General features: G+C 36.5%; 1 protein-coding gene across 6 annotated transcripts in view; it reads right to left on the bottom strand.

Annotated features, from left to right (window-relative positions):
- Positions 1 to 12,243, bottom strand: part of HOOK3 (hook microtubule tethering protein 3) — an 84,638-nt gene that overhangs the window by 53,156 nt on the left and 19,239 nt on the right. For 5 of the 6 annotated variants that reach the window (XM_014882359.2, XM_088156628.1, XM_088156630.1 and 2 more), the window contains exons 3-4: positions 8,872 to 8,944; positions 720 to 770 (exon numbers count right to left, since the gene is read on the bottom strand). In XM_014882359.2, coding sequence (XP_014737845.1) covers positions 720 to 770; positions 8,872 to 8,944 — 124 coding nt within the window. Of the gene's footprint in view, positions 1 to 719; positions 771 to 1,077; positions 1,123 to 8,871; positions 8,945 to 12,243 lie in introns of those variants that run through there. The other variant, XM_088156629.1, reaches the window with a different exon arrangement.

Raw genomic sequence — 12,243 nt, 5'->3', positions numbered from 1 at the left:
CTAAGAATAAATTTTTCTTTCTGAAATATTTCAATTTATTAAGAAATAACCTAATCTCTAGAGTATTTATGAGAAGACACCATTTTGAAACAAGTAATGTCTAGAACATGCATACTCTGGATTTTGTGCTGCTGCCTGTACAGATTAATTTGTCTCAAACATCACTGAAAGCATATTTCAGCTGATAAATCATCACTGAAAGAAAAAATATTGTCTCGTCTGGAGTAATTAAGTACTGAGTTTGCTCAAAATAAAAGAGAATGACAAGAGCTGAGTCCAATACCCCTGAATTAAAATATTTAATTTAAAATCTTAATGTGGGGAGAGACTAGAAATGGTCTTTACTCACTCTCCTCAAGAGAAAAATTGGGAAAAACGCACATTTCAGCTGCAGAGGCGGAAGGAAAAAAATCAGACATAAGTACATTACAGTACATCAGACACAAAGCCCACCATCAGAACACAGTCAGAAGAGCCATCTAATCTTAACATGAGAAAATTTGCATATGAGGCTTCCCTGGAACCCCTGAGTAAAGCAGGTGAGAAGTTTTAAAGAAGGCCAAGACTAGGGAATAGGCCATGGCATCACTATATACGCCAAAATGTTTGCAAGAAAATGTCAGAACTTAACCTGCAGAATACAGTTTATCTTCAACAGGTTAACTGAAATACGTAACTCAAAAGGCAAGTGGATGCGGATTAGTTCAAATGGTTCTTACCTCATGGTTGTAATCCAGTATTCCTTTTAAAATTTTCTTCAGGTTGCTTACCTATTTGACAAGGAGGAGGAAATACAATAAATACAGGGAATATTTTACAGAGAATTGATCATAAAGTGGGTAATCACAGAAGAATCACACAAAAGAAGGATATAATTACATCTATTTACCCGCAGCTAAATTTCGAATCATGAAAGTTTATCAAAGAGGCCCTTATGATCAGACTTCCAGATGTAATCACGAATCTTTATTAATTCACAGAACCGATTTAAATTTATGAAAAATGTAACATTGTCTTGGATAGGCAATAAATCAGGTCCTACAGCAATGAATGTTTTTAGATATTTGTTTCTCTTACGATTATCTTTGCATCCAGAAGTTGAAACATTCTTTTCCTCCTTCCTTCTCTTGAAGTATCCTAGTACTCTACTGTCTGCACAGATAAACCTCTTCTTCCAAACCAAAACCAGCTACTGCTCAATATCATCTTTTATTCCTAACCCATATAACTTTAATTTGTTATTTTTCTCATTAATTATTCCTCTTAGCTCTTTCATTTTTGTCCTTGTCATTCTCCCTCCTCCCCCTTCCCTGTTTTTATAAATAAACGTCTGTCTTACAGTATCTGGCAAAATTCACATTTCTCTGTGATGACTTCACTGCTATACAAAGGTAGCTTCTGTTCACTCACATAACCAATGGCACCAGTTAAGTATCTCGTACTATACAGAATGTATGCCACATATCTCTAGTACTGACTATTGCTCCCTTCCCAGCAAAAATCCATTTGCATCAAGTCTCTGAAAATACTGTGTTTAAAATTATAAAAATGCCCGTGGGTCTCACAGGTGAAATTCAGACAAAAAAAAAGAATCTTTGCTGAAAGTAACTGCTAGAGATTACCACCAATTACTGTTCAAATATTTTAAGAAAAGAATTTAGACAATAGAAGCAGTGCACTATTTCCTGGGACAGAGGAGTGGCTAAGGGGAGCTGGAGGTGTTTAGCCTGGAGAAAAGGAGGCTCAGGGGTAACCTTATCACTCTTTACAACTCCCTGAAAGGAGTGTGTAGCCAGGTCAGCCTCTTCTCCGAGGTAACAAGAGATGGGATAAGAGAAAATGGCCTCAAGTTTTGCCAGAAGGAGTTTAGACTGGGTATCAGGAAACATCCCTTTATCAGAAAGGGTTATCAAGCATCATAACAGGCTACCCAGGATATGACTGAGTCACCTTCCCTGTGGTGTGCAAAGAGCTGTGTAGATATGGTACATTGGAACATGACTTACTGGTAGACTTGACAGTTTATGGTTGTATTCTATGATCTTAGGGATCTTCACCAATCCAAATGATTGTTTAAACTGAAGTTTAAACAGGATCTGCAAAGACTAAAACTGATAGAAACAGGATTCAGAAAGTCCTTGCTGACCACAGCAGCCATAGGAGCAAACTGTGGAACTGCAATGAAGGGAGAGCAAAACCTCTCAAAGTTGTAATTGTCTTTGAAACCCTCAAGAAATTTTATACTCTTGACTGCATTCCAGAAATACCCAGTTAGAAGATTCTGTCCACTTACAGAAGTTATTTATCTTTCAAATGACCTGATGGTTGCGATACTGAAATTCAGGAACAAACTCAACACTTCAAACAAAATGAGGTGATGAAAGTAACTTCCAAACTCAAGAGAGAAACAGGATGCATACACTAAGAGACTTTTGCCAAGAAAACCAAAGTGGTCACAAGCTAATTATCTGACTCATATCAATCTACTCCCTTTTGGAAACAAGTGCCAGAAGTTGATGCCTTATTAAGATATAGGAATATTCTGACTGTCTCCATAATCGCTAATCTTAAATCATACAAGAAACAAAAATTCATTTTGACCTTAAAAGTGGGTCCAAAACAAAGGGACATCAAATACCCTGACAACCTAGAATGAGAACTGGAGATGCCATATTATAGCATGTATATGAGAACATTTACTGTCTCTCCCATAACAGCGTAATAGGCAGTTTACACCTTCTACACCAAAGCACATACTTTTTCTGTACTATTACACACAACACAGCATGGTTCTGTAAGAGTTGCAACTATTTCCTAGGTGTCTGCCCAACGGCAACCAAGACCACCACTCAAAGGCAATGCACAACCATAACCAAAGTCCACAACAGATGTAAGAATTTATAGAGATTAAGAAATTTTATTTTTATGTCAAATCACCACAAAGAATACCACACTGATTGGAACATTATTTTCAAACTTGATTAATTACAATCTTCTGGTTTATAATTTACCTGAGTCTGCTGCAGAAAGAGCCACAGAAACGCAAGGGCCATGCTGCTGAATTTAAGTCCAGTTTATCGATGAGAACATTGTGAGGAACCTTGAACTTGAACATAATCCCAAAAAAAGGAGAAATCAAATGGAAACCTGTGAAATACTTCTTTTCCTCTCTCCTTGCAAGTATTTTTAAATTAAAATCCCTTAAACACAAAGAGCCACCTTCCTCCAAGTAATCTTTATAGCACTTAGAGTGAGGTAGCAGAACAAAATCAGTATTGATCAAAATTCATCATGAAAACGAGCTTATAGGGCAGCATCCTTGAAATAAGAGAACTGCAAACTGAAAAACAAATCTTCACAGTCCTATTTCATCCCACTGTCAATCAACAGTACCAGGGTAGCTTGTTTTCAAGAATTAACTGTACCATCTTTGTATCTGGCACACAATCAGACAATTGTGAGGTTAAAGTAGCTTCTTTATAGACTTCTTTTAAGACTAAGACTGACTTAAACTTAACCATGATATTCAGTATTACTCAGACAGCTCTCGATTCTTTTCTAACTTGCATGCAGTGAATAAACCTAGATGGTTTTACTGCCCCTGGCAGAAAGAGGATCATCATAGGGAAACTACAACTAATATTTTATACTTTGAAATTGAACTGAGTAGTTCCAGCAACATTTATGAGGTCAAAGTATATGAAAGGAAGACCTCAAGCAGCTGAATGAAAATGAACAACAGCCCAAGAAAGTGTTAGAGACAACCAGTTAGATCAGAATTCTAAGTCACAGCAGGTGATGGCTGTTCAGAATTACTTTTCGCTTTCTTAAGCACATAGGAAAACCTAACTGTAGGTAACAAAGACCATTAAATTATGTAATGTCAGAACATAGCAGACAAACTTGCCAATAAAGATTATGACTATAAAGTACTAAATTATCATTCGAATGTTGGTCCATGACCACGTGGGATGCCAACTTGCTTGCATCAGCAACCTGAGTGATTCCTTCCCCATAAAAATATACACTCTACCCTTCCAATGCCTTTTAACATTCCTTCCCTGCAGCCATACTTCTGCTGGAAAAGATGCGAAGTTTACTGGGGTAAAAGAAGCGGTAACTATGTTTTATTTCACCTTATAAATTTGTTGCAATTCACAGTAGACGGACTATTAAGTATTTCTAGACAAACTTCTGTTCATTTTCAATCTCTTTACCATCTGGCTTTTCTGTTTTACCTTCCCAATGTATTATGAATGACAGGATATCTGCATCCACAAAAGCAACCTGAATATTCTCACTCCTTTGAACATCTACATTTCACTAATACTCACACCAGAGTTGTGTGGGTGTTCTCTACGCTAAATTAGCATTACCTCTCTCTTAACAGCATTTTGGCTGTAGTATAGCACTACATGCTAAGCATACAGTGCACAGTATGAGACTGACCCTTATTACACAGCATTAACCTGATAAACTGACTGGAATGAAAGCAAAGATGATGTGATCTGCCAACACCAGAAGACTTCATGGTTGCTTGTTTTTACTCCTATTTTTCTTTTACTCTCACTTGTCATATAAAATCTTTATTTAATTAAAATTTACTTACTGTTTCCAATCTCAGCGTTGTAACGGCAGTCTGTCTAGGTTTCTGTTTTTACTAATACAGTTGTGCAACAAAGATGAAGCCAATGATACGGCAATAAAAAATGCCCTTAAGCTTGTGATTGTTGACAAAAAGAGTGCATGGGTTATCTAACTTCTTGGTTCTTCTCCAACATTATGACACCCAGTCTCCAAATTTGCATTACCCTTGTATTACAGGTATGACTGAAACCCTGTTTGTGCTGAAGCCTCTGTGCAAATTGGCTTTTCTTTTTTTAATTTCAGATCTTGAATAACCTCTGGAAATGTTTCTAGAGAACATTTTCAAGTGGTGTGGAAACTCTTAACCAATAAGCTTTGGCCAGCTCATTAAGGTACATTTTTATCCATTTGCAGTTAATAGTTGGGGTGAGAGGTGGGTGGGCATGGGGTCGTGGGTGGGTGTGTGCATGCACACCAAGAAGGGGAGGGAGCATGTGTGTGCACTGTTTGTATCACTCTCACAGTCATCTCGTTACTGATTTAAACTCTATTTTGCAGGAGCAGGTGTCATCACTGATTACAGATGGAACCTAAAGGAAGATTTGGTAGTGAAGGCTCACAAGACTAACACAGCTTGCTACTATAAACATCAATAAAACTGTACTTTAAATCGATGATGCACTCTGAATGCCAAAACGAAAATTTCAGAAGAAAAAGTCAGAAATCAAGCTGAACAATGTGTTTCCTTTCCTTCCTAAGTTTTCCACACCAAATCGAAGAGGATGGCGGGGAAAGGGGGACAATTTTATGCCATCCCTCAGACAGCTAACAGTTTATTCTGTAATTGCCAAAATTGATATGCATGCATCAAATCAGCAACTTTTTTCTTGATTAGGGAATTTCATTCCTGCAAAATTTCGGCAAATTATTTTCTAAGCTGCTTTTCATTTTCAGTATAGGTTTTATGTTCAAGATGTCATCTTCCTATGTTGTATACAATTTAAATCTGGACTATAAAGAAGACTATATAGATTATATGTTCATTGTACACGAGGAAGGAGTTAATATCTTTGCCTTTTTTTTTTTTTTTGTAAACCACCAAAAAACTGCAGGTAAGGCAGCAGTGAAAAGTTTTTTTGTTGCCCAAGGAAAAACACAAACTATTATGTACGTTGATGTATGCTATGAGCATTAAATTTTAACCTGAAGAAATAACATTTCTCCACTAAATACAGTAGACAAAGATCTGGTCAGCTCTAAGAATCAGAATGCTTGGTTCCTACTTCGCAAGCTCCTCAAGTTTTAGCATTTTCCTTTCTTCTCTCCTGTGCATTGCTCAATTTCTCAAGTCTGGCAACTTGCCCTGAAACCAAGAATTTAAAAACATCCTTATGAGGTTTGTTGGTTTTTGGTTCTTTTTAATGGTACAGCAATAGCAAAAGCATTGCAGTTATCAGAAAACAAAATACTATAAAAACCAAACTAATCAAATCCATGCCTCCCCCTTCCCCCTCACCACAAAAATAAAAAATCTCGCCTTATGCTCTTGCTTCTTCTCCACACAGGACAACACACAATTTAAAATTAACCATCACATCACCTATTACCTTCTCCCAGGTAACAAGTGACAAGACAAGAAGAAACAGCCTGAAGTGACATCAGGTAAGTTTTAGTTTAAGTATTAGTGAAAGATTTTCACAGAAAGGGTTGTAGAGCATTGGAACAGACTGCCTAGCAAAATCGTAGTCATCATCCATGAAAATGGTCAATATGATACAGCATTTGGTGACATAACAAGTTGTTGTGAACAGTGGTGGTGGTAGGTTGACAGCTGGACTCAAAAGTCTTTCCCAACTTTAACAACTGTACTTCTATGAACAGTGTATACCAGACCTACACTAAACTCTACCATCCCTCCCAACCACTGTTTCACAAAACTTCCTACACTTTACATTTTAGATTTTTTTATGTATTTCCCCTACTAGACTGGCTCCTTTATGTGGTTCATAATACCAAGAGCTTGTACAAGAGGTGACTGTTATATCAGATGGCATCAGAGGCAGAGATCGACCATGTTTAGCAACAAGAAAACAATGCAGCTCATTAGCACAACATTTGAGATAATCCAATTATCACTTGTCATGGCACTTCTTAAAGTATGAAGGGAATGCTATATTCTAGAGTCATGCAAGTATGATGCCCACATCTTAAATCTAGTAACCTCCTTTCTAAAAGGAGGTTGTAGAGACATGAGGGTCAGTCTCTTCTCTCAGTTAGCAAGTGACAGGACAAGAAGAAATGGCCTCAAGTTGTACCAGGGGAAGTTAAAATTTGATATTATGAAAAAATTCTTCACCAAAGGCTTTGTCAAACATTGGAACAGGCTGTCCAGAGAAGTAGCTGAGTTACTGTCCATGGAAGTGTTTAGAAGAAGTGTAGGTTTGGAGCTTAGTGACATGGTCTAGTGTGGACTTGGCAGAGTTGATCTTAAGTCTTTTCCAAGGTGAACAATTCTACGAATAGAAATGCACAGACTGAAGTGCTCCTACAAGCCAGACTTTAAATGAAAGATTGGATGGTAGACATTTGGAAAACTAGACTACCAATAATGTTTACTGACATATAAAGAACAGTTGGCAAAGTATAGGATTACTTTCCTGATTAAAAAACAAAGTATCACACTTGTGCCTTTTAGTATTCTTCATGGAAAGGGAAGTGGTGTATAAAAATGCATACAAAAAGGAGAACTATACATATTTCTTAAACAAAACAAAAAAATCAGTCTTTAGTTCTTGTTTAAGAAACTGAAATTTGACCTGATGCTTTGCCAGCCTCAGTCACATTTGGAAGTTACTAGACTGCTCAGCTTCTTTTTTTTTCACACCTGCTAAGCTTTTTACATCTGCCAAAATGGTGGGAGACATAAAAATAAAATATTTATTCCTCAAACTCCATATGACAGCTATAGAAGCTGCTGCTCCACATTCAATCAGCTCAAATTCTTTTATAATGAACAGTTCTCAGTTTGTTATCCTCCACATTTAACAGACAAGACTTAAGTATTTCTTAGGAAAAACCCCTCCAAAAATTTACAGAAAAGTAAGACCTTATATCCAGCTGTTCAACGGCAATTCCATACAATTCTCTGCAAAGTTCTTTTATATTAAGTGCTCTACATGCAGCAGATGTCAAAAGTGTCCTAACGTTTTTTAGGGACCATGTCTTTTATTCATGGCAGGCAATATATTCTCATCAGTGTATCCTCACTTTAGCTGGCAGCCCTAGTAGACAAGACATTCTAAAGCATTCCAAACTTCACAGAGCTGGTCAGACAGCAGAAACCATGCTGATACGTTTCCTGGCCAAGTCAAAACATAAACAGCAGCAGTGCACTCCATCTTTGTCTCGGGCAGTGTGTCCCTGCAATTCAGAAAGTGGTGTAGACAAGCCTGTAAATACTAGAGCATTTAACAGTTGTAGGCCTTCCCCAGATGCTCAGAATACGCTTTGGTGGCTAGAATAAAATGGTTTTGCAAGAAACGAGAACTAACAGTAAATTCATAACTATTCTTCTTCCTCCAAATTACGTGGGCTGAAAATAGAAATTTAGAAAATAATTCTCTGAACAAAACTAGTCAGAAACTACACTAATATCTGCATGTGAGACTGTGTTCTTCAGATTCTAAAGTAAAATGTTCCTCATTCATACCTCTCGTAAATTCTATTTTCTTCTCTTCAGGTTTGCAGAGAAGTGCTAGAATGCCAAGTGATAAAAATGACCCAGCAAACAGACTGGTTAAAAACCATGCTGAGTAGAAACACAGAAAAAACGTTACTTCCTCCCTTAAAACTCAGTAGTTCTGCAGAGCTGGCAAGGTAAAAGGAAGCAACACTTGGCCATTTTTCTTTAAATATATTGTTTATTATGTTCCTATTTTTTATGCAAGTGCTTCCCAAAAAAGATATTTTTTCAAAAGCTGCTTTCACACTGCATTAAAAAAAATCTCTCATTCAACATTTGAAAAACAAGAGGTTACTGATACATAGCATTTATTTTAATGCTTTCCTTTTAAATCATTAAAACCTGCTTACAAATTCAAGATGTCTTTGCTAAAACTGTGCAGGACAATACAACATAAAAACAAGTGAGTGTAATTTAAATGGTCTAAAATTCAAAATGCCGCCTATGAAGCAAAATCCTAATTCAGAAATGCTAGAATATTTAGACACAATATTGTATTAAGAACTGAAATACAGATTCACAGACAAAAGTAAGTCAAATACCTTTAGCCTCCAATTATCTCCTACTTCTGTTTTGATTCTGTTCAGCCAATTTTCATCAAAGTAAGCTGGATCACTGAAAGATAAAAAGCGTATTCATTAAAAACACATAATAGAAATTGTGAGTACACATTAGTCATTAAGCTCCTATCTCAGGTTTGAGTTAATTTAAATTACTACTTCTTATATCTGACACATTGCCTGAATATAGTAGTTCAGAATCCTGTTACTACTCACTTTTCTAAGATCTAGCACCCTGTTGACAGCACAGCTTCATTTGTGTGCCATTAGCAGCTTATGCTTTTGAGGAAGCTTCTCTGTATTTTGAATGCATTTTGTCAGTTTTCCCTCTCTAAGTCCTGCCTCTTAATTTCTCCTCTGGTGCTGCAGCAATATTTACTTGCATTTCTTAAGTGTTAAAAATCATTACTTTTCCATATATTATGGATCCCTACCATTGTATGCTGCTTACAACTATTCAACTCCTGAAATAAAAAGCCTGAAACTGAACAATACATATGCTGTCTTGATATAGCAAAATGAGCTAGGAAGCATCAGTCAAGTTTTTATGACTAAGAACAGACTTCACTATTTCATCTACCAAACACTATCAGTTCTTGAAATTCTCTTTTCACAGTAACCCTACACAAATCTTTTTGTAAACACCATTCCTCAGAAGTTCTTCTATCCTCTGCACTTTTGACACGGCAATCAAGAAAAAGAAGAGAGAACTCCTACTGCTTGCAGAGTGTACTTCTATTTCTATGGACTTCTCCCTACTCATTTTTCTCCAAGCATTTTTCACAAGCTGCTTCTTCAAGACACCTCCTGAGATTCTCTCTCCTGATGCCAAGCTCAAAGATCCTCTAAAAGGCTAACATTTTCTACTGCTCAGTTTAGTCAAAATTTCCCTTTATCATAGAGAATTTTGAAAATGCTATAATCAGAATTAAGGAGAAAGAATGTACTACATATAACTGGTTTTAAAGGAGCAGGAAACATAAGGAAGGGCTCATATTTCATTCAATATATGAAGTTAATACAGTCAGAGTAAAAGAAAACACCTTTCTATTGTTAGCAAAATGCTCTTAAGAATTTGTGTTACAGTTTCAGGTGAAGTACTCTTATTTTCTGGATTACACAGCTGCATTCACCTTTGATTACTATTAGATTTACTGCTGCACCTTCTACACATAGAAGAGTTCTGGACTGAGCTCTTTTTTTAAGGGCAAGATGCCATGAGATCTTTTGGCAAAACTTCAAGAGAAATCTGAATATGCCTGGAGATTCAAATAACATCCATATCATATATACTGTAAACCAGCTATTACATCAGTACTTTTATTAGAGTACAACTTTGCAGCCACACTTTGCATCTGATGCACATGCTGTATTCCATCTTGTCCACGGTGTCTTCACAATGCATCAAGGTCTGCAAGCTGTATTACAAATAAAATACACAGCAATGGAGGAAGATCACAAACAGCAATGTTTCTCTACTGACACATTTTCATTGCTATTTTTGCACACTTTGTTACAGACTCTAGTGAAGATTACAGCACATTTCGTTTCCCTTGACATGGCATCCGCAAACATATATCTGGAAGAACAGCTTTAATTACTAGTTAAGTTGATGACTCCAAATTACTTCCATTCAAGAACAGTACAGTTCTAGCACAGATGACAGAATCTTAAATTACGAAACAGAAAAAGCAATGTCTCATCCAGACTATCATCAGTTTTTGAAATATATGTTTTCAAATAGCTTTCAAATGGCCTCTCTGCCACAAGAAGACAAGTAAACCTAAGAATGACATTGATTCAAGTATATATAAGATCTCTGACATATGAAGAAAGTTCACATTCAGCTTTTACATGAAAAAAATACCTCTACTTGCAAAAAGCCTTAATTAAAAAGTCTTCATTTGCCTAATTTCCACTCAATCATAACAAAATCATCTGGACACTAATGAAAAGAATCCCATTTTAGGTATGGGGTTCAAAAAACACACTGATGACTGTCAAAAGAGTCTTCTGGGAATTGCCAACACACAGATAAGCTTGCTTAATAACAGACTCACAATTATAAAGTATTTACACAGCTGAGAGAGAAAGCAGGTATGACCTGTGCTTCCCCATCAAAAAACCCCAACAGGACTTCCTTAAGGATTGTACCTTATTATTTTAAAGGTTGTTTTTAAAGCCTGCCCACTAACATCTTCAGCTGCTTCAAGGTTGCAGTGTCATGAATATATCAAACCTTGACATACCATTTTTCATGGTAAATAATGGTTCTAAGAAACAACATGGATAAGTATAAACAACACCCCACAAGCAAAATTATATTTGACTGATATTGCATATCCAGTTTTCAATAATAACAGCACCAATAAGGGCATCATCTGAGGAACAGTAAGAAGATTTTAGAGTTAGGTCCAACTCACTTCATTCTGGAAGCCTGAAATTCAGCAGAAACTAAGCAGCTTTTCTCATCTACTACTGTAATAGAAGTAACACGTGGACAAGCAACTGTCTCTTTCAGTTGTGATCAAAGTCATAGGCTACCTAAATCCTTATATATGTCATCAGACATACTTAAGGAAGGTCCCTGAGAAATAAATCTAAACTCAGTGCAGTAGCTTTCTTTCTCAGATCCCATTTGTTGTTTTATTGGTATGTATACAAACCTTATGGAAGCATCCAAGGGTCCAGCAGCTGATAAGCAATCCAGTTGAAATCAATACCACGTAACAGTGGTCAAAATAGCACAAAAAATTCTTTCTAGAGAACCTTTATACAGGCTACACAATAAGTAATAGCACACTGCAAAAACACTTTGCCAGGAATACAATAAGCAGAAGAGCAACGAGTTGGGTATCAACACCAGTCAAATCTAAAACGATCATCCTTTCTTTAACCTAAATCACCTACCATTATAATTTTCTTTCTCTTCAAAAGTGTAATTAAAGTTCATTACCAACAGCAACGCTCTCTCTATGTAACATGTATGTAAACTGCTGGAAGTCAAACTTGAAATAAAAGCTTTTCCACAAGAACTTCTAAGCATACTTTTAAAAGGGAGCTTCCAGATGTTAGGTAATTCACAGCCTTTGCTGCAAACAAGTCTCCCTTTGCTGTATTTTTGGGGATCAAGTTTAAATCAAATTCAGAGTCCTTTAACCACCTTAGGCCATTTCATTTGCAAACAATAGCATTCTTCCTACAGTGTTTGAAAAAGCATCACCTAATCAAATATGAAAATGTGTGGCTAAGAAGTGAGCAGCTAAACTATCAGAAAATTGATAGTTTAGTTGGAGCATCTTCATTACCACAAGATGACTAGTACATGAACTAAGTATTTTGAGTTCACTAAGT

Source organism: Sturnus vulgaris, chromosome Z (genome assembly GCF_052056855.1).
Source record: "Sturnus vulgaris isolate bStuVul1 chromosome Z, bStuVul1.hap1, whole genome shotgun sequence".
In the NCBI taxonomy this organism is placed as follows: domain Eukaryota; kingdom Metazoa; phylum Chordata; class Aves; order Passeriformes; family Sturnidae; genus Sturnus; species Sturnus vulgaris.
The sequence above is the reverse complement of the archived record's forward strand: the minus strand, read 5'-3'. Positions and strand labels throughout refer to the sequence as shown.